This window comes from Salvelinus fontinalis, unplaced genomic scaffold (assembly GCF_029448725.1).
Source record: "Salvelinus fontinalis isolate EN_2023a unplaced genomic scaffold, ASM2944872v1 scaffold_0166, whole genome shotgun sequence".
Classification (NCBI taxonomy): Eukaryota; Metazoa; Chordata; class Actinopteri; order Salmoniformes; family Salmonidae; genus Salvelinus; species Salvelinus fontinalis.
In genome coordinates, this window is record NW_026600375.1 from 54,246 (window position 1) to 80,623 (window position 26,378).

At 45.3% G+C, this 26,378-nt stretch overlaps 1 protein-coding gene across 1 annotated transcript in view; it reads right to left on the reverse strand.

Moving 5' to 3' along the window:
• Positions 1-11,344: 11,344 nt before the first annotated feature.
• The window catches only part of LOC129844017 (scavenger receptor cysteine-rich type 1 protein M130-like), a 79,212-nt gene continuing 64,178 nt past the window's right edge, over positions 11,345-26,378 (reverse strand). The window contains exons 2-6 of the mRNA XM_055912388.1: positions 22,747-22,776; positions 22,204-22,515; positions 21,470-21,775; positions 21,069-21,344; positions 11,345-11,737 (exon numbers count right to left, since the gene is read on the reverse strand). Of these exons, the coding sequence (XP_055768363.1) occupies positions 11,409-11,737; positions 21,069-21,344; positions 21,470-21,775; positions 22,204-22,408 (1,116 nt within the window). The 5' untranslated portion in view covers positions 22,409-22,515; positions 22,747-22,776 and the 3' untranslated portion in view covers positions 11,345-11,408. The remainder of the gene's footprint in view (positions 11,738-21,068; positions 21,345-21,469; positions 21,776-22,203; positions 22,516-22,746; positions 22,777-26,378) is intronic.

Below are 26,378 nucleotides of genomic sequence, written 5' to 3' on the forward strand. Positions count from 1 at the left end.
AGTGAGGCGTTATACAGTAGAGAGGCTATATACAGTAGTGAGGCTATATACAGTAGTGAGGCTATATACAGTAGAGAGGCTATATACAGTAGTGAGGCTATATACAGTAGAGAGGCTATATACAGTAGAGAGGCTATATACATTAGAGAGGCTATATAGAGTAGTGAGGCTATATACAGTCGAGAGGCTATATAAAGTGGCGAGGCTATATACAGTAGAGAGGCTATATACAGTAGAGAGGCTATGTACAGTAGAGAGGCTATATACAGTAGAGAGGCTATATAGAGTAGTGAGGCTATATACAGCAGTGAGGCTAGACAGTAGAGAGGTTATATACAGTAGGGAGGCTATAACAGTAGCGAGGCTATATACAGTAGAGAGGCTATATACAGTAGTGAGGCTATATACAGTAGAGAGGCTATACACAGTAGGGAGGCTATAACAGTAGCGAGGCAATATACAGCAGAGAGGCTATATACAGAAGTGGGCCTATTCACAGTAGAGAGACGATAGACAGTAGAGAGGTTATATACAGTAGAGAGGTTATATACAGTAGGGAGGCTATATACAGTAGAGAGGCTATATACAGTAGTGAGGCTTTATACAGTAGCGAGGCTATATACAGTAGAGAGGCTATATACAGTAGAGAGGCTATATACAGTAGTGAGGCTTTATACAGTAGCGAGGCTATATACAGTAGAGAGGCTATATACAGTAGTGAGGCTTTATACAGTAGCGAGGCTATGTACAGTAGAGAGGCTATATACAGTTGAGAGGCTATATACAGTAGCGAGGCTATATACAGTAGCGAGGCTATATACAGGCACTGGTTAGTCGGGCTAATTGAGGTTGTATGTGCAAGAATGTATAGTTAAGGTGACTATGCACATATGATAAACAGAAAGTATCAGCAGCGTTAAAGTCCGGATATCCATTTGATGACCTGTTCAGGAGTCTTACGGATTGGGGGTAAAAACTGTTGATAAGCCTTTTGGTCCTAGACTTGGCACTCCGGTAACGCTTGCCGTGCGGTGGTAGAGAGAACAGTCTATGACTGGGGAGGCTGGGTCTTTGACAATTGTTTAGGGCCTTCCTCTGACACCGTGCAGCTTAGCCCAAGTGATGTACTGGGCCGTACTCGCACTACCCTCTGTAGGGCCATGCGGTCGGAACCTGAGCAGTTACCATACCAGGCAGTGATGCAACCAGTCAGGATGCTCTCGATGTTGCAGCTGTAGAACCTTTTGAGGATCCGAGGACCCATGCCAAATACTTTTAGTTTCCTGAGTGGGAATAGGTTTTGTCGTGCCCTCTTTACGACTGTCTTGGTGTGTTTGGACCATTCTAGTTTGTTGGTGATGTGGACACCAAGGAACTTGAAGCTCTCAACCAGCTCCACTACAGCCCCGTCGATGAGAATGGGGGCATGCTCGGTCCTCCTTTTCCTTTAGTCCACAATCATCTCCTTAGTCTTGGTTACGTTGAGGGACAGGTTGTTATTCTGACACCACCCGGCCAGGTCTCTGACGTCCTCCCCATAGGCTTGTCGTTGTCGGTGATCAGGCATACCACTGTTCTGTCGTCTGCAAACTTAATGATGGTGTTGGAGTCGTGCCTGGCCACGCAGTCGTGGGTGAACAGGGAGTACAGGAGGGGACTGAGCACGCACCCCAGAGGGGCTCCAGTGTTGAGGATCAGTGTGGCAGATGTGTTGCTACCTACCCTCACTACCTGGGGACGGCCCGTCAGGAAGTCCAGGATCCAGTTGTAGAGGGAGGTGTTTAGTCCCAAGATCCTTAGCTTAGTGATGAGCTTTGAGGGTACTATGGTGTTGAACGCTGAGCTGTCGTCAATGAATAGCATTCTCACATAGGTGTTCCTTTTGTCCAGGTGGGAAAGGGCAGTGTTAAGTGTAATAGAGATTGCATCATATTTTGCAAAGCAGACTTCCAAGCTAAACAGTCATCATGAGAGGCTGGCAGAGGAGAGGCTGCAAACAGAAACACCTTTGATGAGGGGACTGATCAACATCAGATAGATCTGTGGGAAATCTGTCAATGGCAAAGTTATAAGTCTGGTTCATGTTCAGTTACCTGTGACGGTGAGAGAGAGGAGATCGCTTTCAGAGGAGAAGTTGTGAGAGAAAACATAATTCTCATAAACACAGCTGTAGTTCCCTTGGTGGGAGTCATCTGTAGCAGGGAAGAGGAAGGCAGCAGAGTGATTGACAGCTGGCTGGGTCTGGGTTCTGTTGGAGCTGGTGAACGTGAGGAGGAAGGAGCCTCCTGGGTACTGTGGCTGAGTGGAGCAGGTGATGGTGAAGCTGTAGCCCCTGAACACCTCGGGCCCCTGGTGGCCCCTGGAGACCCCTCCCATTGAGTCAGTCAGGGAGATATCAGGCTGAACCAGGTGATCTGTAACAAATCAAATCAAAGTTTATTTGTCAGGCGCACCGAATAGAACAGGTGTAGACCTGACAGTGAAATGCTTATTTACAGGCCCTAACCAACAGTGCAATTTTTAAGTAAATAATAGATATTATGTGAACAATAGATTAGTAAGGGGGAAAAACAACAGTAAAAAGACAGTGAATAATAGTGAGGCTATATACAGTAGAGAGGCTATATAGAGTGGCGAGGCTATATACAGTAGAGAGGCTATATACAGTAGAGAGGCTATATACAGTGGCGAGGCTATATACAGTGGCGAGGCTATATACAGTGGCAAGGCTATATATAGTAGTGAGGCTATATACAGTAGAGAGGCTATATATAGTAGTGAGGCTATATACAGTAGAGAGGCTATATAGAGTAGTGAGGCTATATACAGTAGAGAGGCTATATGTAGAGAGGCTATATATAGTAGTGAGGCTATATACAGTAGAGAGGCTATATACAGTAGAGAGGCTATATACAGTAGAGAGGCTATATACAGTAGCGAGGCTATATACAGGCACTGGTTAGTCGGGCTAATTGAGGTTGTATGTGCAAGAATGTATGTTGAGGACCAGGGGGTGCTATTTTCACTTTTGGGGAAAATCGTATGATTTTTAAACGGCCTCGTACTCAATTCTTGCTTGTACAATATGCATATTATTATTACTATTGGATAGAAAACAGTCTCTAGTTTCTAAAAACGTTTGAATTATTTCTCTAAGTGAAACAGAACTCTTTTTACAGACCATTTCCTAACCGGAAGTGAGATTTCCAAAAGCGAAGTCTCTCTTTAAGAGCTTGTCTATAAAAGGGCATGTTACTTATGACTGTAGAAACACGTCATACGCCTTCCCCTGGGTGTCATGCGGAAGTGAGAAAAGAAATCACTTGATTATCTCGTCCTGGGATTGAACACAACCTCTTGGACTGAGACGTGCGCACTTTATATTTTTTCCTGGAAGCGAAGTTGGACCTGTACTCGGCTCATGGAAGAACCTTGTTAAAGGTGAATATGATCTCTGGCTTCGATTTTATTTGATACATGTCACAATATCATCCTAAAGTATGTTTTTTCAATATAGTTTAATTATATTATTGAATTTTATTCTGGACTTTAGACGTGATGCGACGCAAGATTTGGTTCAAGAATGAGAGGTTAGCATCGCACGGCCAGTGTGCTTGCTAATTCAAGAGGGAAATCGTTCGTTCTGGATCGAAATAAAGACGTTTCTGAACAAAGGACCCCTTGGAGAACATTCTGATGGGAGATCAACAAAGATAAGGACCCAATTTGGGATGCTTTTTCATATATCTGTCGAACTGTGCTATGCTACCGTTTGACTAGAATCAATGCTGCTGTGTGCTAGCTATTGTAGTAAGCTAATATAACGATATATTGTGTTTTCGCTGTAAAACACTTCAAAAATCGGAAATATTGGCTATATTCACAAGATATTTGTCTTTCATTCGCTATCCACCATATATTTGCCTGAAATGTTTTATGATGAGTAATTAGGTAGTTGACGTTGGTGTCTGTATTTACTCTGGCTACTCCCATGCGATTTCTGACTGTAGCTATGATGGTAGCAGTAATGTAAAACTGATTTATAGCTAAAATATGCACATTTTTCGAACAAAACATAGATTTATTGTGTAACATGTTATAGGACTGTCATCTGAGGTATTTTTTTCTAGGTTATTTAGGTTGGTTCTAGGTTAGTTAGGTTGGCTTGTGCATGCTACCTGCATGCTACCGTTGCTGTGTCTGTCTGTCTTTTGTATTTGGTGGTGAGCTAACATAAATATATGTGGTGTTTTCTCTGTAAAACATTTTAAAAATCGGACATGTTGGCTGAATTCACAAGATGTTTATCTTTCAAATGCTGTATTGGACTTGTTAATGTGTGAAAGTTAAATATTCCAAATTTTGTTTTTTTGAATTTGCCGCTCTTCCTTTTCAGTGGAATGTGGGCGGAGTTCCGCTAGCGGAACGGGGGGGGTCAGACAGGTTAAGGTGACTATGCACATATGATAAACAGAAAGTACCAGCAGCGTAAAAGTCCGGGTATCCATTTGATGACCTGTTCAGGAGTCTTACGGATTGGGGGTAAAAACTGTTGATAAGCCTTTTGGTCCTAGACTTGGCACTCCGGTAACGCTTGCCGTGCGGTGGTAGAGAGAACAGTCTATGACTGGGGTGGCTGGGTCTTTGATTATTGTTTAGGGCCTTCCTCTGACACCGTGCAGCTTAGCCCCAGTGATGTACTGGGCCGTACTCGCACTACCCTCTTTAGGGCCATGCGGTCGGAGACTGAGCGGTTGCCATACCAGGTAGTGATGCAACCAGTCAGGATGCTCTCGATGTTGCAGCTGTAGAACCTTTTGAGGATCTGAGGACCCATGCCAAATCTTTTTTAGTTTCCTGAGTGGGAATAGGTTTTGTCGTGCCCTCTTTACGACTGTCTTGGTGTGTTTGGACCATTCTAGTTTGTTGGTGATGTGGACACCAAGGAACTTGAAGCTCTCAACCAGCTCCACTACAGCACCGTCGATGAGAATGGGGGCGTGCTCGGTCCTCCTTTTCCTTTAATCCACAATCATATCCTTAGTCTTGGTTACGTTGAGGGACAGGTTGTTATTCTGACACCACCCGGCCAGGTCTCTGACGTCCTCCCTATAGGCTTGTCGTTGTCTCTGTCGTCTGCAAACTTAATGATGGTGTTGGAGTCGTGCCTGGCCACGCAGTCGTGGGTGAACAGGGAGTACAGGAGGGGACTGAGCACGCACCCCTGAGGGGCTCCAGTGTTGAGGATCAGCGTGGCAGATGTGTTGCTACCTACCCTCACCACCTGTACCACCACACGTAGGTGTTCCTTTTGTCCAGGTGGGAAAGGGCAGTGTTAAGTGTAATAGAGATTCCATCATCTGTGGATCTGTTTGGGCGGTATGCAAATTGGAGTGGGTCTAGGGTTTCTGGGATAATGGTGTTGATGTGAGCCATGACCAACCTTTCAAAGCACTTCATGGCTACGGATTTGAGTGCTACGAGTCTGTAGTCATTTAGGCAGGTTGCCTTAGTCTTCTTGGGCACAGGGACTATGGTGGTCTGCTTGAATCATGTTGGCATTACAGACTCAATCAGGTACATGTTGAAAATGTCAGTGAAGACACCTGCCAGTTGGTCAGCACAAGCATAGAGCACACGTCCTGGTAATCTGTCTGGCCCTGCGGCCTTGTGAATGTTGACCTGTTTAAATGTCTTACTCACATCGACTAGAGCGTGATCACACAGTCATCCAGAACAGCTGGTGCTCTCATGCATGCCTCAGTGTTGCTTGCCTCGAAGCGAGCACAGAAGCGATTTGGCTCGTCTCACTGGGAAGCTCGTGGCTGTGCTTCCTTTGTAGTCTGTAATAGTTTGCAAGCCCTGCCACAAGCCCTGCATTGGAGCTGGTGTAGTACGATTCAGTCTTAGCCCTGTATTGGCGTTTTGCCTGTTTGATGGTTCGTCGGAGGCATAGCAGGATTTCTTATCAGCTTCCGGGTTAGAGTCCAGCACCTTGAAAGTGGCAGCTCTACACTTTAGCTCAGTGCGAATGCTGCCTGTAATTCATGGCTTCTGGTTGGGGTATGTACGTACAGCTACTGTGGGGATGATGTCCCTGATGAAGATATTTATAAAGCCAGTGAATGATGTGGTGTACTCCTCAATGCAATCGGAAGAATCCCGGAACATGTTCCAGTCTGTGATAGCAAAACAGTCCTGTAGTTTAGCATCTGCTTCATCTGACCACTTTTTTAAAAACCCGAGTCACTGGTGCTTCCTGCTTTAATTTTAGCTTGTAAGCAGGAATCAGGAGGATAGTATTGTGGTCAGATTTACCAAATGGAGGGCGAGGGAGAGCTTTGTATGTGTCTCTGTGTCTGGAGTAGAGGTGATCTAGATTTTTTTCACTCTGATTGCGCATTTAACATGTTGATAGAAATTAGGTAAAACTGATTTAAGTTTCCCTGCATTAAAGTCTCCGGCCACTAGGAGCGCCGCCTCTGGGTGAGTGGTTTCCTTGTTTGCTCTTTTCCTTATACAGCTGACTGAGTGCGGTCTTAGTACCAGCATCCGTCTGTAGTGGTAAATAAACAGCCACGAAGAGTATAGATGAAAACTCTCTTGGCAAACAATGTGGTCTACAGTTTATCATAAGATACTCTACTTCAGGCGAGCAAAATCTAGAGACTTCCTTAGATTTCGTGCACCAGCTGTTGTTCACAGATATGCACAGACCGCCCCCCTCGTCTTACCGGAGTGTGCTGTTCTATCTAGCTGGTGCAGCGTATATCCTGCTATCTGAGTATCCATATCATCATTCAGCCACGATTCCGTGAAACATAAGATGTTACAGTTATTGATGTGCAGTTGGATATTCGTGTTCGTACGTCGTCTAATTTTTTGTCCCGTGATTGTATGTTGGCGAATAATATTAACGGTAACGGGAGCTTTCCCACTCGCCTTCTGCGGATCCTTACGAGTTACCTCTGTGTCCTCTGTACCTGCGTTTCTATTGCCAATAATGGGGATGTCGGCCTTGTCGGGTGTTCGCAGTATATCCTGTGCTTCCTGCTTGTTGAAGAAAACATCTCAGTCTAATCAGAGATGAGTGATCGCTGTCCTGATGTCCAGAAGCTCTTTCTTGCCGTAAGAGATGGTGGCAGAAACATTATGTACAAAGTAAGTTACAAATAACAAAAACACCCCCTCATAAGAGTACAACTGGTTAGTCGCCCGTAAAACTGCTGCCATGTCTTCAGGCGCCATTATATTTTATAACAACAAAAGAGAAGAAGAAAAACCTCTTCAACTAGTTTCCTATAGATATGACAATCACATCAGCATGTAACAGTGCTAGCCACCCTCCCTCACAGGGCAACATGAGTAGTGGGCCTACAGTCACTGAGACAACATATGTTGATATCAGGCTTAAGCAGGACATCTGGAACAAGAGGAGAGAAAAAGAAAACGTAGCTCCTCAACTACTTTCCTCATTTAGATATGACAATAACATGACATGTGACAGTGGTAGTGAGTAGAGACGTTCACTGAGATGACACTCAAATACAAAAGCATTCTGGGATATTTCAGTTGTATTTGATTCCTACTTGACTGAGTGATCTATTTTGCAAAGCAGACAGACAATCTAAACAATCATTGTATGAACGAAGGAAATCAGTTGAATATAATTATAATATGTTGTTATTACCTGAGCAGATCACTGTGAGTCCAGGAAGGAGATCATAACTTCGGGAACACTCCCTCAGTGAAGACTCAGACCCAGAACAGGAAACTCCAAACCCTCTAGTGGTGTTTCCAGGAAGTACTGAAACAGTGGAGCCACAACCCAGCTGTCTACACACTACTGCAGCTACATCCCCCCAGATATCAACTCCCACAATCCTCCACTCTCCCTGGTCGTACCGCTCCACTCCACCAGCACAGCGACTGCCTCCTCCCACCAGCCTCACATCATCAGGCTCTGAGAAAAGAAAAGAGAGAGACAGTAATCTTATTATTTTCTCACTAAAACACACCTATATTGTCTCTCATATGCTTCACTCCAGGTGAGAAACAATGTTGATTGAGTGACAAACTGTTTCTTACCTGAGCAGGTGAGTCCAACAGCATTACCAGGTAGGCAGGTGTTGTGTTCTCTGTCTGAGGTGTCACAGTCCAGGAGAAGGGACTCATTGCCTTTACACTGGAACTCTTTATCCCAGGTCTGACCCTCACCTCCTCCATAGAGCCCCCCCTGTAGAGCTGCAGGAGCCCCACAGCCAAGCTCCCCACAGACTACCTCTGCATCCTGCCGGTCAAAGTCAGCTTCACACACTGAGGCCCAGGACTGATTGGACTTCACCTCCACTCTCCCAGAGCAGAGACCAGCTCCATCCACAAGCCGCACAGACTCTGGAGAAAAAGAGTTGGTTGAACATTCAATCAGTTTTGTTGATGACACTGTCAAGGACTAAACACAAATATGTTGGATAAAAGATTGTAGTTTGCTATGTTTGATACTGTAAGAGGTAGAAATGGGTTCTTAGTCACTCAGGATCGGGTTGGGAATAATGCAGGCAGGAGACAGGAATAAGTTCACTTGACTTTATAGAAAATAAACAGCTGGACATCCATCAGGCAGCTTCACTTCAGTACCATCTGAACTACAATGATCTGCCCATGAACATCTCCCATAAACCAATATGACAAACACAAATATAATGTTTAAATACATCTGACATCTCTCCCTCTATTTAAATGAAATAAAAACACATAAAACATGATACATGGTAATATTGTATAATGTACAAATACATCTCTCAATATGACCAGTCTCTTACCTGAACAGGTCACACGATGATAATATCCACCATCACAGACACCAAGTTCTTCTATGATGTCACACTGTCGAATGGAAGACTCATCTCCATCACAACTTAGTGTGACTCCTCCTCTTCCCTCTTCAATCAGAGGTCCTCTAGATTCAGCTACAGGATTCCCACAGTCCAACTCTCTACACACAACCTTAGTCTCTATCATTCTCCACCACCCAGGACATAGACCTGACCACTCTCCTCTGTAGAAGACTTCCATTGTCCCAGAACAGGAAGTGGTCCCATCCACCAGTCTGACTGAGAGTTCAGCTGTAAACAGCAGAGAGGAAAACACAGTGGTGAGGACAGATGATGACAGTGATTCTGTTATTCTAACAGCAGTAATGATTTGTGGTTGACAAGTATTAGTAGTTCCATAAAACACTACTAGTAATTTGGTTTTAGAATGGTTTGTATGGACACATGAATTTCTCCGTGTGGGATAATAAAGTTGACTAATATTGAACTGCTATAATCACTGTAGATTTATACTCTACCTACCTGGTGGACTGACACTTTGAGCCTGGAAATCTGAGGAGAAAGAGAGAGACAGAGGATAAAGAGAGAGAAAGAGACAGAGAGACAGAGAGATAGAGGAGTAAGGGAGGAGTCAGAGGAAGAGAGAGACAGAGGAGAAAGGGAGGAGTCAGAGGAAGAGAGAGACAGAGGAGAAAGGGAGGAGTCAGAGGAAGAGAGAGACAGAGGAGAAAGGGAGGAGTCAGAGGAAGAGAGAGACAGAGGAGAAATGAACATCAACATGACCTTTCATGATGTGATGGGAAGACAGGCTTATCGTTGGTATGGTGCAACAACACACATGTGTACATACACTATATATACAAAAGTATGTGGACACCCCTTCAAATTGTGTGGTAAAACTTCACAAAGCCCTGACCTCAACTCCATCGAACACCTTTGGGATGAATTGGAACGCCGACTTCGAGTCAGGTCGAATCGCCCAACCTCACTAATGCTCTTGTGGCTGAATGGAAGCAAGTCCCTGCAGCAATGTTCCAACATCTAGTGGAAAGCCTTCCCAGAAGAGTGGAGGCTGTTATAGCAGCAATGTTCCAGCATCTAGTGGAAAACCTTCCCAGAAGAGTGGAGGCTGTTATAGCAGCAATGTTTCAACATCTAGTGGAAAACCTTCCCAGAAGAGTGGAGGCTGTTATAGCAGCAATGTTCCAACATCTAGTGGAAAACCTTCCCAGAAGAGTGGAGGCTGTTATAGCAGCAATGTTCCAACATCTAGTGGAAAACCTTCCCAGAAGAGTGGAGGCTGTTATAGCAGAAAGGGGGGACCAACTCCATGCAAATGCCCATGATTTTGTATTGAGATGTTTGAACAGCAGGTGTCCACATACTTTTGGTGATTTAGTGTATATTCTGCAGCTGGCTGGCTGGCTGGCTGGCTGGCTGGCTGGCTGGCTGGCTGGCTGGCTGGCAGGCAGGCAGGCAGGCAGGCAGGCAGGCAGGCAGACAGACAGACAGACAGACAGAACTACTAGTCACCCCTCCACTCTCTCCCTGAGTCCATGCCCTAGACAGACAGACCTACTAGTCACCCCTCCATTCTCTCCCAGAGTCCAGGCCCCAGACAGACAGAACTACTAGTCACCCCTCCACTCTCTCCCTGAGTCCAGGCCCCAGACAGACAGACAGACAGACAGAACTACTAGTCACCCCTCCACTCTCTCCCTGAGTCCAGGCCCCAGACAGACAGACAGACAGAACTACTATTCACCCTCCACTCTCTCCCCGAGTCCAGGCCCCAGACAGACAGAACAGCAACACCGTCAGAACTATAGCAGTCTTCATTCTGAAATGACTCTGGTCTTCTTCAGAAGTAGTGCAGTAGTCTACAGGGTTCAGAACTCGTCTTTTTAAACACTTCTTATCACTCATATCATGAGGTTTCACATGTGTTTGGTTACATAGTGTCCAATGTTCTTCTTAGTGATAAAACAGCAAACATTAAGAGTGTTTACTTATCAGACCCACATATATAATAAATATACTATAATATACTATCTTCATATGCTTTTAGTACTCACACATGAATCATATCCTGTTTGGAGGTCATGTGTTGTTTTGAGCCAGCAGTAAAAACACACTGACAGGACAGTTCCTCTTATGGCCACTAGGTGGTAATCTGGTGTCACAGACGCAGGACTGAAGACTAGAAAGAAGCATTGTCTCAATTATCTCTCCTTTCTCCTAAAGTGTACACTTGTTCCCTTCCCTTCACTGAAATGACTGGTACACTAAATATGGTGGAAACGCCCACTTGATAACAGAAAGTAGAGTCCTCTGAGTGGAACGGTGGGAGACAAACAGTACCTCCTCTCCCCTTCTCCTCCTCTCCTATCCTATCCTCAACCCTCTCCCTCTCCCTCTCCCTCTCCCTCTCCCTCTCCCTAAGCTATACAGTCATCGTGAGAGGCTGGTAAAGGAGAGGCTACAAACAGAAACACCTTTGATAAGGGGACTGATCATCATCACATAGATCTGTGGGAAATCTGTCAATGACAAAGTTATAAGTCTGGTTCATGTTCAGTTACCTGTGATGGTGAGGGAGAGGAGCTCACTCTCAGAGGAGAAGTTATGAGAGAAAACATAACTGTCATAAACACATCTGTAGGTCCCTTGGTGGGAGTCATCTGCAGCAGGGAAGAGGAAGGCAGCAGAGTGATTGACAGCTGGCTGGGTCTGTGTTCTGTTGGAGCCGGTGAACGTGAGGAGGAAGGAGCCTCCTGGGTACTGTGGCTGAGTGGAGCAGGTGATGGTGAAGCTGTAGCCCCTGAACACCTCGGGCCCCTGGTGGCCCCTGGAGACCCCTCCCATTGAGTCAGTCAGGGAGATATCAGGCTGGACCAGGAGATCTGTAACAATAAAACTAAAAGTAAATGTAAATAAAAGAGAAGAAGAAAAACCTCTTCAACTAGTTTCCTATAGATATGACAATAACATCAGCATGTAACAGTACCAGCCACCCTCCCTCACAGGGCAACATGAGTAGTGGGCCTACAGTCACTGAGACAACATATGTTGATATCAGGCTTAAGCATGGACATCTGGAACAAGAGGAGAGAAAAAGAAAACGTAGCTCCTCAACTACTTTCCTCATTTAGATATGACAATAACATGACATGTGACAGTGGTAGTGAGTAGAGACGTACACTGAATTAACACTCAAATACAAAAGCATTCTGGGATATTTAACTTGTAATTCATTCCTACTTGACTGAGTGATCTATTTTGCAAAGCAGACTGACAAGTTAAACAGTCATCATGTGAGGTGCAGAGGAAGTTGTATGAATGAAGGAAATCAGTTGAATATAATTATAATATGTTGATATTTCCTGAGCAGATCACTGTGAGTCCAGGAAGGAGATATAATACATGGACAAAAGTATGTGGAACTCAGCAGTGAGTTTTACAACAGAGGATTATTTTTACGCTCTACGTGGTTCAACACTCGGCGGTCCGTTCTGTGAGCTTGTGTTGTCTACCACTTCACGGCTGAGCCGTTGTTGCTCCTAGACTTGACACGTTGAAAGTCACTGAGCTCTTCAGTAAGAACATTCTACTGTCAAGGTTTGTCTATGGAGATTGCATGGCTGTGTGCTTGATTTTATACACCTGTCAGCAACAGGTGTGACTGAAAAAGCCGAATCCACTAAAGTCCACTTACTTTTGGCAATATAGTGTGTCAGGATTTGGCCAGGATTGTTCAGGTTTTGGTCACTAGATGCCCCCATTGTGCTTTTTTGACTCATTTGTTTTTTCCCTTGTTCCAGTTATTATTTGCACCTGTGCCTCATTTCCCTTGAAAGTATTTAAACCCTTAGTGTTCCTCAGTTCTTTGCTATGTGTTTGTATGTTAGCACCCAGCCCCAGCCATGCTGTGAACTTTTGTTTCTCCAGTTGGATTTTCTTGAGGTACTCTGGTTTTGTTCTTGTTTATTTTTGATTATTCTTTTGAGGTTTGTTTTTCCCTGCTGTTCTTACCAGTTTGTGGATTTTCCTTGTGTCTTGGAGGATATACATTTGTTCTCTTGGAATTACTTTTGACGTTGTGGATTTATATTCCTTTTTACTTTATTAAATCACCGTCTCAAGTACTGCTGTGTCTGCCTCATCTTCTGGGTTCTGCCGACTATTAATGGCTCAGTTTACTAAGTGACTGTTTCTCACACCGGAGACCCGAGTTCGTAACCGGGTCCTGACAGAAACACAGAGCCAACAAAATGAACCCAGAGGCAGCCAGTACCCAGGACCTTTTTTCCATGCTGTCCCACCACGAGGGGACTGTCCAACGCCACGAAGCTGCTCTGAGGCCTTAATGGGTAGACATTCTCAACTTCTGTCGTAGATGCTGACTTCCATAAAGCAGATATCTAATCGACTTCCCCCGGCAACCGCTCCTGCCCCAGTACATCAGATTCAAGTGCCCGTGGCAGTTAACCTTTTGTCAATCTAGGGGGTGCTGTTTCCACTTTGGAAAATATTGTTACCAAATTAAACTGCTTCATACTCAATTCTTGCTCGTACAATATGCATATTATTATTACTATTGGATAGAAAACACTCTCTAGTTTCTAAAACTGTTTGAATTATTTCTCTGAGTGAAACAGAAGTCATTCTGCAGCACACTTCCTGTCAAGAAGTGAGATTTCTGAAATTGAGGTCTCTGTTCCAGGGTCGGTTTATAAATTCCCTTATAAGGTATGGGGCTACATGCACTGCATACGCCTTCCCCTAGATGTCAGTAAGCGGTGAGACTTTGAATGGAGCGGATAGCACCATCTGGGGGAGTATAAAACCTCTTGGAACGGAAGTATCGACCTTTTCGACGAGGCGCCTGACGCATGAAGGACATCGGCATGGCTTCTTCAAAAGCTTTCGGTTTAGCAGTTCTTTATCTCCGGCTCTGATTTCATTTGTTTTTTGTCTTAACTTCATAAGGTAGTTAATTTAAACCGACTTATAGCAGTTTATTGCGATTTTCCTGGATTTCTTTGTGACGCGCTTTCACGAGTTGGACACCTCTCCAGTGGGTGGCTATCGTTAGCTGCTATTTCGACAGGACAAGAGGACATCTTTCAACCCAAAGACGATTGTTCTGGAGAAAGGACACCTTGCCCAAGATTCTGATGGAAGCTCAGCTAATAGTAAGCAGTCTTTATGCTGTTAATTCGTACTTATGTTGACAAATGTCAAATAATAATTCCGCCATGAATTATGGTGCGGTCTCGCTTTAGCGCACGCTGTATTGCGCAGTAACGTTAATTTAAAAAATCTAACACAGCGATTGCATTAAGAACTAATTTATCTTTCATTTGCTGTCCAACTTGTATTTTCTAGTCAAGTTTATGAATAGTTTTCGATTAGAATAGGTGCTTCTCCAAGATGGCGCCGGACAGATTGCTCTAAGTTTTGGCCACTATTCTCATTGTATAACCACGATTTGTGCCGCTAAATATGCACATTTTCGAACAAACTCTATATGCATTGTGTAATATGATGTTATAGGATTGTCATCTGAAGAATTCTGAGAAGGTTAGTGAAAAAATTAATATCTTTTGGTGGCTTATACTTATCGCTATGTTTTTGCTTGAATCAATGCTGTTGTGATGTTTGCTATTGTGGTAAGCTAGTATAACGTTATAATGTGTTTTCGCTGTAAAATCAAATCAAATAAAGTTTATTTTATATAGCCCTTCGTACATCAGCTAATATCTCGAAGTGCTGTACAGACACCCAGCCTAAAACCCCAAACAGCAAGCAATGCAGGTGTAGAAGCACGGTGGCTAGGAAAAACTCCCTAGAAAGGCCAAAACCTAGGAAGAAACCTAGAGAGGAACCAGGCTATGAGGGGTAGCCAGTCCTCTTCTGGCTGTGCTGGGTGGAGATTATAACAGAACTATGCCAAGATGTTCAAAATGTTCATAAGTGACAAGCATGGTCAAATAATAATCATGAATAATTTTCAGTTGGCTTTTCATAGCCGATCATCAAGAGTTGAAAATAGCAGGTCCGGGACAGGTGGCGGTTCCATAACCGCAGGCAGAACAGCTGAAACTGGAATAGCAGCAAGGCCAGGTGGACTGGGGACAGCAAGGAGCCATCACGCCCGGCAGCCCCGACGCACGGTCCCAGGGCTCAGGTCCTCCGAGAGAGAGAAAGAGAGAGAGAAGGAGAGAATTAGAGAGAGCCAAGATTTTCAAAATGTTCATAAATGACAAGCATGGTCAAATAATAATCAGGAATAAATGTCAGTTGGCTTTTCATAGCCGATCATTAAGAATTGAAAACAGCAGGTCTGGGACAGATAGGGGTTCCATAACCGCAGGCAGAACAGTTGAAACTGGAACAGCAGCAAGGCCAGGTGGACTGGGGACAGCAAGGAGTCATCATGCCCGGTTTGCCGTGACGTATGGTCCTAGGGCTCAGGTTCTCCGAGAGAGAGAAAGAAAGAGAGAACGAGATAATTAGAGAGAGCATACTTAAATTCACACAGGACACTGGATAAGATAGGAGAAGTACTCCAGGTATAACCAACTGACCCTAGCCCCCCGACACATAAACTACTGCAGCATAAATACTGGAGGCTGAGACAGGAGGGGTCAGGAGACACTGTGGCCCCATCCGATGATACCCCCGGACAGGGCCAAACAGGAAGGATATAACCCCACCCACTCTGCCAAAGCACAGCCCCCACACCACTAGAGGGATATCTTCAACCACCAACTTACAATCCTGAGACAAGGCCGAGTATAGCCCACAAAGATCTCCACCACAGCACAAACCAAGGGGGAGGCGCCAACCCAGACAGGAAGATCACGTCAGTAACTCAACCCACTCAAGTGACGCACCCCTCCTAGGGACGGCATGAAAGAGCACCAGTAAGCCAGTGACTCAGCCCCTGTAATAGGGTTAGGGGCAGAGAATCCCAGTGGAGAGAGGGGAACCGGCCAGGCAGAGACAGCAAGGGCGGTTCGTTGCTCCAGAGCCTTTCCGTTCACCTTCACACTCCTGGGCCAGACTACACTCAATCATATGACCTACTGAAGAGATAAGTCTTCAGTAAAGACTTAAAGGTTGAGACCGAGTCTGCGTCTCTCACATGGGTAGGCAGACTATTCCATAAAAATGGAGATCTATAGGAGAAAGCCCTGCCTCCCGCTGTTTGCTTAGAAATTCTAGGGACAATTAGGAGGCCTGCGTCTTGTGACCGTAGCGTACGTGTAGGTATGTACGGCAGGACCAACTCGGAAAGATAGGTAGGAGCAAGCCCATGTAACGCTTTATAGGTTAACAGTAAAACCTTGAAATCAGCCCTTGCCTTAACAGGAAGCCAGTGTAGGGAGGCTAGCACTGGAGTAATATGATCAAATTTCTTGGTTCTAGTCAGGATTCTAGCAGCCGTATTTAGCACTAACTGAAGTTTATTTAGTGCTTTATCCGGGTAGCCGGAAAGTAGAGCATTGCAGTAGTCTAACCTAGAAGTAACAAATGCATGGATAAATTTTTCTGCATCATTTTTGGACAGAAAATTTCTGGTTTTTGCAATGTTACGTAGATGGAAAAAAGCTGTCCTTGAAACAGTCTTGATATGTTCGTCAAAAGAGAGATCAGGGTCAAGAGTAACGCCGAGGTCCTTCACAGTTTTATTTGAGACGACTTTACAACCATCAAGATTAATTGTCAGATTTAACAGAAGATCTCTTTGTTTCTTGGGACCTAGAACAAGCATCTCTGTTTTGTCCGAGTTTAAAAGTAGAAAGTTTGCAGCCATCCACTTCCTTATGTCTGAAACACAGGCTTCTAGCGAGGGCAATTTTGAGGCTTCACCATGTTTCATTGAAATGTACAGCTGTGTGTCATCCGCATAGCAGTGAAAGTTAACATTATGTTTTCGAACAACATCCCCAAGAGGTAAAATATATAGTGAAAACAATAGTGGTCCTAAAACAGAACCTTGAGGAACACCGAAATGTACAGTTGATTTGTCAGAGGACAAACCATTCACAGAGACAAACTGATATCTTTCCGACAGGTAAGATCTAAACCAGGCCAGAACTTGTCCGTGTAGACCAATTTGGGTTTCCAGTCTCTCCAAAAGAATGTGGTGATCGATGGTGTCAAAGGCAGCACTAAGGTCTAGTAGCACGAGGACAGATGCAGAGCCTCGGTCTGACGCCATTAAAAGGTCATTTACCACCTTCACAAGTGCAGTCTCAGTGCTATGATGGGGTCTAAAACCAGACTGAAGCATTTCGTATACATTGTTTGTCTTCAGGAAGGCAGTGAGTTGCCGTGCAACAGCTTTTTCTAAAATTTTTGAGAGGAATGGAAGATTCGATATAGGCCGATAGTTTTTTATATTTTCCGGGTCAAGGTTTGGCTTTTTCAAGAGAGGCTTTATTACTGCCACTTTTAGTGAGTTTGGTACACATCCGGTGGATAGAGAGCCGTTTATTATGTTCAACATATGAGGGCCAAGCACAGGAAGCAGCTCTTTCAGTAGTTTAGTAGGAATAGGATCCAGTATGCAGCTAGAAGGTTTAGAGGCCATGATTATTTTCATCATTGTGTCAAGAGATATAGTACTAAAACACTTGAGTGTCTCCCTTGATCCTAGGTCCTGGCAGAGTTGTGCAGACTCAGGACAATTGAGCTTTGGAGGAATACGCAGATTTAAAGAGGAGTCCATAATTTGCTTTCTAATGATCATTAACTTTTCCTCAAAGAAGTTCATGAATTTATTACTGCTGAAGTGAAAGCCATCCTCTCTTGGGGAATGCTGCTTTTTAGTTAGCTTTGCAACAGTATCAAAAAGAAATTTTGGATTGTTCTTATTTTCCTCAATTAAGTTGGAAAAGTAGGATGATCGAGCAGCAGTGAGGGCTCTTCGGTACTGCACGGTACTGTCTTTCCAAGCTAGTTATTTGTTGCGATTGCAAACGTAATAAAATGGTGGTCCGACAGTCCAGGATTATGAGGAAAAACATTAAGATCTACAACATTTATTCCATGGGACAAAACTAAGTCCAGAGTATGACTGTGGCAGTGAGTAGGTCCAGAGACATGTTGGACAAAACCCACTGAGTCGATGATGGCTCCGAAAGACTTTTGGAGTGGGTCTGTGGACTTCTCCATATGAATATTAAAATCACCAAAAATTAGAATATGATCTGCTATGACTACAAGGTTTGATAGGAATTCAGGGAACTCAGAGAGGAACGCTGTATATGGCCCAGGAGGCCTATAAACAGTGGCTATAAAAAGTGATTGAGTAGGCTGCATAGATTTCATGACTAGAAGCTCAAAAGACGAAAACGTCATTTTTTTTTTTGTAAATTGAAATTTGCTATCGTAAATGTTAGCAACACCTCCGCCTTTGCGGGATGCACGGGGGATATGGTCACTAGTGTAACCAGGAGGTGAGGCCTCATTTAACACAGTAAATTCATCAGGCTTAAGCCATGTTTCAGTCAGGCCAATCACATCAAGATTATGATCAGTGATTAGTTCATTGACTATAACTGCCTTTGAAGTGAGGGATCTAACATTAAGTAACCCTATTTTGAGATGTGAGGTATCACAATCTCTTTCAATAATGGCAGGAATGGAGGAGGTCTTTATCCTAATGAGATTGCTAAGGCGAACACCGCCATGTTTAGTTTTGCCCAACCTAGGTCGAGGCACAGACACAGTCTCAATGGGGATGGCTGAGCTGACTACACTGACTGTGCTATTGGCAGACTCCACTAAGCTGGCAGGTTGGCTAACAGCCTGCTGCCTGGCCTGCACCCTATTTCATTGTGGAGCTAGTGGAGTTAGAGCCCTATCTATGTTTGTAGATAAGATGAGAGCACCCCTCCAGCTAGGATGGAGTCCGTCACTCCTCAGCAGGTCAGGCTTGGTCCTGTTTGTGGGTGAGTCCCAGAAAGAGGGCCAATTATCTACAAATTCTATCTTTTGGGAGGGGCAGAAAACAGTTTTCAACCAGCGATTGAGTTGTGAGACTCTGCTGTAGAGCTCGTCACTCCCCCTAACTGGGAGAGGGCCAGAGACAATTATTCGATGCCGACACATCTTTCTAGCTGATTTACAGGCTGAAGCTATGTTGCGCTTGGTGACCTCTGACTGTTTCATCCTAACATCGTTGGTGCCGACGTGGATAACAATATCTCTATACTCTCTACACTCGCCAGTTTTAGCTTTAGCCAGCACCATCTTCAGATTAGCCTTAACGTCGGTAGCCCTGCCCCCTGGTAAACAGTGTATGATCGCTGGGTGATTCGTTTTAAGTCTAATACTGCGGGTAATGGAGTTGCCAATGACTAGGGTTTTCAATTTGTCAGAGCTAATGGTGGGAGCCTTCGGCGTCTCAGACCCCGTAACGGGAGGAGTAGAGACAAGAGAAGACTCGGCCTCAGACTCCGACTCGCTACTCAATGGGGAAAACCGGTTGAAAGTTTCTGTCGGCTGAATGAGCGACACCGGTTGAGCATTCCAACAGCATTTCCCTCCAGAAGCCATGAGAAAATTGTCCGGCTGCGGGGACAGTGCGGGGGGATTTATAATAACGTTACTATCTGTACTTACTGGTGGCACAGACGCTGTTTCACCCTTTCCTACACTGAAATTACCCTTGCCTAACGATTGCGTCTGAAGCTGGGCTTGCAGCACAGCTATCCTCGCCGTTAGGCGATCATTCTCCTGTATATTATGAGTACAGCGAATGCAGTTAGAAGACATCATGTTAAAGTTACTACTTAGCTTCGGCTGTTGAAGGTGCTGACGAACCATGTCCAGATAAAGCGTCCGGAGTGAAAAAGTTGAATGAGGGAAAAAAGTTGTGATGGAAAAACTAAAAGTATAAACGTAAAGTTGTCAGCTAGCAAAGCAAAGCTAGCAAAGTAAAGTTGGCAACAAAACGCACAGCAACACGTCTGCAAATTCAAAAGTCTTAATCTTCTGCGTTCCTCACAGCGGTACCAACGACAAGCCAACAGACGTCGCCGTCCCGGGCCTACCCTGCGCCTCGGCCAGAGAGTCTGGCTCTCAACAAAGAACTTACCGCTACGGGTGGAGTCTCGCAAGCTGTCCCAGAAATACATCGGTCCCTTTAAGGTTGCCAGGAGAGTGAATCCCGTTACTTATCGCCTGCACTTACCCAGATCCCTTAAGATTAATCCCACGTTTCACATTTCTTTATTAAAACCTGTTGTTTTTTCTCCCCTTATCCCGGCAGGCAGACCTCCTCCTCCGGGTGCAGCGGTCCTGGCAGTATCTGGTGGACTGGGAAGGCTACGGTTCCGAGGAGCGCTCCTGGGTTCCTGCCAAAGACATACTGGACCCTGACCTCATTCGTCAGTTCAGGGTCCTCCACCCTGAGAAGGCTGGTAGGAACATCAGGAGCCGTTCCTAGGGGAGGCTTCTGTCAGGATTTGGCCAGGATTGTTCAGGTTTTGGTCACTAGATGCCCCCATTGTGCTTTTTTGACTCTTTTGTTTTTTCCCTTGTTCCAGTTATTATTTGCCCCTGTGCCTCATTTCCCTTGAGTGTATTTAAACCCTTAGTGTTCCTCAGTTCTTTGCTCTGTGTTTGTATGTTAGCACCCAGCCCCAGCCATGCTGTGAACTTTTGTTTCTCCAGTTGGATTTTCTTGAGGTACTCTGGTTTTGTTCTTGTTTATTTTTGATTATTCTTTTGAGGTTTGTTTTTCCCTGCTGTTCTTACCAGTTTGTGGATTTTCCTTGTGTCTTGGAGGATATACATTTTTTCTCTTGGAATTACTTTTGACGTTGTGGATTTATATTCCTTTTTACTTTATTAAATCACCGTCTCAAGTACTGCTGTGTCTGCCTCATCTTCTGGGTTCTGCCGACTATTAATGGCTCAGTTTACTAAGTGACTGTTTCTCACACCGGAGACCGGAGTTCGTAACCGGGTCCTGACAATAGTGTATCTTGACAATAACATGACATGTGACAGTGGTAGTGAGTAGAGACGTTCACTGAGATAACACTCAAATACAAAAGCATTCTGGGATATTTAACTTGTATTTGATTCCTACTTGACTGATTGATCTATTTAGTAAAGCAGATTTACAAGCTAAACATTCATCATGAGAGGTGCAGAGGAAGTTGTATGAATGAAGGAAATCAGTTGAATATAATTATAATATCTTGTTATTACCTGAGCAGATCACTGTGAGTCCAGCAAGGAGATCATAGCTTCTGTAACACTCCCTCAGTGAAGACTCAGACCCAGAACAGATAACTCCAAACCCTCTAGTGGCGTTTCCAGGTGGTACTGAAACAGTGGAGCCACAACCCAGCTGTCTACACACTACTGCAGCTATAGCCTTCACGTCAGAGAGAGCTCCCACAGTCCTCCACTCTCCCTGGTCGTACCACTCCACTCCACCAGCACAGCGACTGCCTCCTCCCACCAGCCTCACATCATCAGGCTCTGAGAAAAGAAAAGAGAGAGACAGTAATCTTACTATTTTCTCACTAAAACACACCTATATTGTCTCTCATATTCTTCACTCCAGGTGAGAAACAATGTTGATTGAGTGACAAACTGTTTCTTACCTGAGCAGGTGAGTCCAACAGCATTACCAGGTAGGCAGGTGTTGTGTTTTCTGTCTGAGGTATCACAGTCCAGGAGAAGGGACTCTTTGCCTTTACACTGGAACTCTTTATCCCAGGTCTGACCCTCACCTCCTCCATAGAGCCCCCCCTGTAGAGCTGCAGGAGCCCCACAGCCAACATCCCCACAGACTACCTCTGCATCCTGCCGGTCAAAGTCAGCTTCACACACTGAGGCCCAGGACTGATTGGACTTCACCTCCACTCTCCCAGAGCAGAGACCAGCTCCATCCACAAGCCGCACAGACTCTGGAGAAAAAGAGTTGGTTGAACATTCAATCAGTTTTGTTGATGACACTGTCAAGGACTAAACACAAATATGTTGGATAAAAGATTGTAGTTTGCTATGTTTGATACTGTAAGAGGTAGAAATGGGTTCTTAGTCACTCAGGATCGGGTTGGGAATAATGCAGGCAGGAGACAGGAATAAGTTCACTTCACTTTATAGAAAATAAACAGCTGGACATCCATCAGGCAGCTTCACTTCAGTACCATCTGAACTACAATGATCTGCCCATGAACATCTCCCATAAACAAATATGACAAACACAAATATAATGTTTAAATACATCTGACATCTCTCCCTCTATTTAAATGAAATAAAAACACATAAAACATGATACATGGTAATATTATATAATGTGTAAATAAATCTCTCAATATGACCAGTCTCTTACCTGAACAGATCACATGAAGATAATATGCACCAAAACAGTAACCAGGTCCTCCTCTGATGTCACACTGTCTAAAAAATGACTCATGTCCACTACAACTATAAAGAAAGAATCCTCTTCTTCTTCCATCCTTAACTAGAGGTCCAATAGATTCAGCTTCAGGATTCCCACAGTCCAGCTGTCTACACACAACCTTGGCCTCTTTCATTATGCTCCACCAACTAGGACATAGACCCAACCACTCTCCTCTGTAGAAGACTTCCACTGTCCCAGAACAGGAAGTGGTCCCATTCACCAGTCTGACTGAGAGTTCAGCTGTAAACAGCAGAGAGGAAAACACAGTGGTGAGGACAGATGATGACAGTGATTCTGTTATTCTAACAGCAGTAATGCTTTGTGGTTGACAAGTATTAGTAGTTCCATTAAACACTACTTGTTATTGGGTTTTAGAATGGTTTGTATGGACACATGAATTTCTCCATGTGGGATAATAAAGTTGACCAATATTGAACTGCTATAATCACTGTAGATTTATACTCTACCTACCTGGTGGACTGACGCTTTGAGCCTGGAGATCTGAGGAGAAAGAGAGAGACAGAGGAAGAGAGAGACAGAGGAGAAAGGGAGGAGTCAGAGGAAGAGAGAGACAGAGGAGAAAGGGAGGAGTCAGAGGAAGAGAGAGACAGAGGAGAAAGGGAGGAGTCAGAGGAAGCAAGTCCCTGCAGCAATGTTCCAACATCTAGTGGAAAACCTTCCCAGAAGACTGGAGGCTGTTATAGCAGAAAGGGGGGACCAACTCCATATTAATACCCATGATTTTGGATTGAGATGTTTGAACAGCAGGTGTCCACATACTTTTGGTGATTTAGTGTATATTCTGCAGATGGCTGGCTGGCTGGCTGGCAGACAGACAGACAGACAGACAGACAGACAGACAGACAGACAGACAGACACAGACAGACAGACAGACAGAACTACTAGTCACCCCTCCACTCTCTCCCTGAGTCCAGGCCCCAGACAGACAGACAGACAGACAGACAGAACTACTAGTCACCCCTCCACTCTCTCCCTGAGTCCAGGCCCCAGACAGACAGACAGACAGAACTACTATTCACCCTCCACTCTCTCCCTGAGTCCAGGCCCCAGACAGACAGAACAGCAACACCGTCAGAACTATAGCAGTCTTCATTCTGAAATGACTCTGGTCTTCTTCAGAAGTAGTGCAGTAGTCTACAGGGTTCAGAACTCGTCTTTTTAAACACTTCTTATCACTCATATCATGAGGTTTCACATGTGTTTGGTTACATAGTGTCCAATGTTCTTCTGTGTGATAAAACAGCAAACATTAAGAGTGTTTACTTATCAGACCCACATATATAATAAATATACTATAATATACTATCTTCATATGCTTTTAGTACTCACACATGAATCATATCATTTATGCAGGTCATGTGTTGTTTTGAGGCAGCAGTAAAAACACACTGACAGGACAGTTCCTTTTATGGCCACTAGGTGATAATCTGGTGTCACAGACACAGGACTGTAGACTAGAAAGAAGCATTGCCCCAATTATCTCTCCTTTCTCCTAAAGTGTGCACTTGTTCCCTTCACTGAAATGACTGGTACACTAAATATAGTGGAAACGCCCACTTGATAACAGAAGGTAGAGTCCTCTGAGTGGAACGGTGGGAGACAAACAGTACCTCCTCTCCCCTTCTACTCCTCTCCTCCTCTCCTCTTCTCCCCCTCCCCTCTCCTCTTCTCCCCCTCCCCTCTCCTCTTCTCCCCCTCCCCTCTCCTCTTCTCCCCCTCTCCACCTCTCCTCTTCTACACCTCTCTTCTCCTCCTTTCTTCTCCTCCTCTCCCTTTCTTCTCCTCTTCTCCCCTCTCCTCCCCTCTCTCTTCTTCTCCCACTCTCCACTTCTACTGTTCTCCCCAATTGTCCTCTCCTTTTCTCCCCAACACTCTCTTCTCATCTTCTCCTCCTCACCTCTTCTCTTCTCCCCCCTCTCCTCTTCTCCCCCTCTCCTCTTCTCCTCCCCCTCTCTTCTCCTCTTCTCCCCCCTTCTCTCCTCTTCTCCCCCCTCTCTTCTCCTCCCCCTCTCTTCTCCTCTTCTGCCCCTCTCCTCTTCTCACCCTTCCCTCTTCTCCCCCTCTCATCTTCTCTTCTCCCCTCTTCTCTTCTCCCCCTCTCCTCATCTCCACTTCTCCCCCTCTCCTCTTCTCGCCCTCTCCTCTTCTCGCCCTCTCCTCTTCTCCCCCTTTAATCTTCTCCCCCTTTAATCTTCTCCCCCTTTAATCTTCTCCCCCTCTTCTCTTCTTCCACTCTCTTCTCCACTTCTCCCCCTCTCCTCTCCTCTTATCCCCCTTCTCCCCTTTTCCCCATCTCCTATTTTCTCCCTTTAATATTCTCCCTCTGTCATCTTCTCTTCTCCCCCTTCTCTTCTCCCCCCCTTTCTTCTTCTCACCCCTCTCCTATTCTCTTCTCCCCCTCTTCTCCTCTTCTCCCACTCTCCTCTTCTCCCCCTCTCCTCTTCTCCCCCTCTTCTCCCCTCTCCTCTTCTCCCCTCTCTCTTCTCCTCTTCTCCCCCTCTCTTCTCCCACTTTCTTCTCCTTCTCTCCCTTTCCCCTTTACTTCTTCCCCTCTCCTCTCCTCCACCTCAATCTTCTCCCCCTTTCCTCTTCTCACCCCTCTCCTCTTCTCCCCTTCTCCTATTCTCTTCTCCCCCTCTTCTCCTCTTCTCCCACTCTCCTCTTCTCCCCCTCTCCTCCTCTTCTCCTCTTCTCCCACTCTCCTCCTCTCCTCTTCTCCTCCTCTCCCCTCTCCCCTCTCCTCTTCTCTCCCCTCTCCTATTCTCTCCCCTCTCCTATTCTCTCCCCTCTCCTATTCTCTCCCCTCTCCTCTTCAGTTTGAAACTTGGTAGTGAGTTTAGTGAGTGTTGCAACCGAGGACAGACCATTTTTAAGCGTTCATCACTCTGTGGTCCCGTTCTGTGTGACCTACCACTTCACAGATGAGCCATAAGACTGTTAAATAGTTCATTAATGGTTACCTGGACTGTCTGCACTGACACCACAAACACTCACAAGACTACACATACACACTATATAAACACTCACTAGACTACACATACACACTATATAAACACTCACTAGACTACACATACACACTATATAAACACTCACCAGACTACACATACACACTATATAAACACTCAGAAATTACATAGACTTGTAACGGCAGTCTAAGTTGTCCTCCTCATCGGACGAGGAGAGGTGAGAAGGATCGGATGACCAATATGCAGCGTGATAAGTTTCCATGATTTAATAACACAAAAACTAGACAAAATACAAAACAACAAACGAACCAACCGTCACAGTCCCGTGTGGCACAAACACTGACACAGGAAACAACCACCCACAAATCCCCAACACAAAACAAGCCACCTATATATGATTCTCAATCAGGGACAACGATTGACAGCTGCCTCTGATTGAGAACCATATTAGGCTGAACACAGAAACAGACAAACTAGACACACAACATAGAATGCCCACCCAGCTCACGTCCTGACCAACACTAAAACAAGCACAACACATAAGAACTCTGGTCAGGACGTGACAGTACCCCCCTCCTGAGGTGCGGACTCCGAACGCACCCCTAAAACTCAAGGGGAGGGTCTGGGTGGGCATCTGTCCGCGGTGGCGGCTCCGGCGCAGGACGAGGACACCACTCCACCATTGTCTTTGTCCCCCTCCTTAGCGTCCTTTGAGTGGCGACCCTCGCCCTCGACCCTGGTCTAGGAACCTTCACAAAGGTCCCCCCTAGATTTAGGAGACAGCTCAGGACAGAGAGGTAGCTCAGGACAGAGAGGTAGCTCAGGACAGAGAGGTAGCTCAGGACATAGAGGTAGCTCAGGACAGAGGGGCAACTCCGGACTGAAGGGCAGCTCCGGACAGAGAGGCAGCTCTGGACTGAAGGGCAGCTCCGGACTAATGGCAGCTCCGGACTGAGGGGCAGCTCCGGGCTGAGGGGCAGCTCATGACTGGAGGGCAGCTCCGGACTGGAAGGCAGCTCATGACTGGAAGGCAGCTCATGACTGGAGGGCAGCTCATGACTGGAGGGCAGCTCATGACTAGAAGGCAGCTCATGACTGGAGGGCAGCTCATGACTG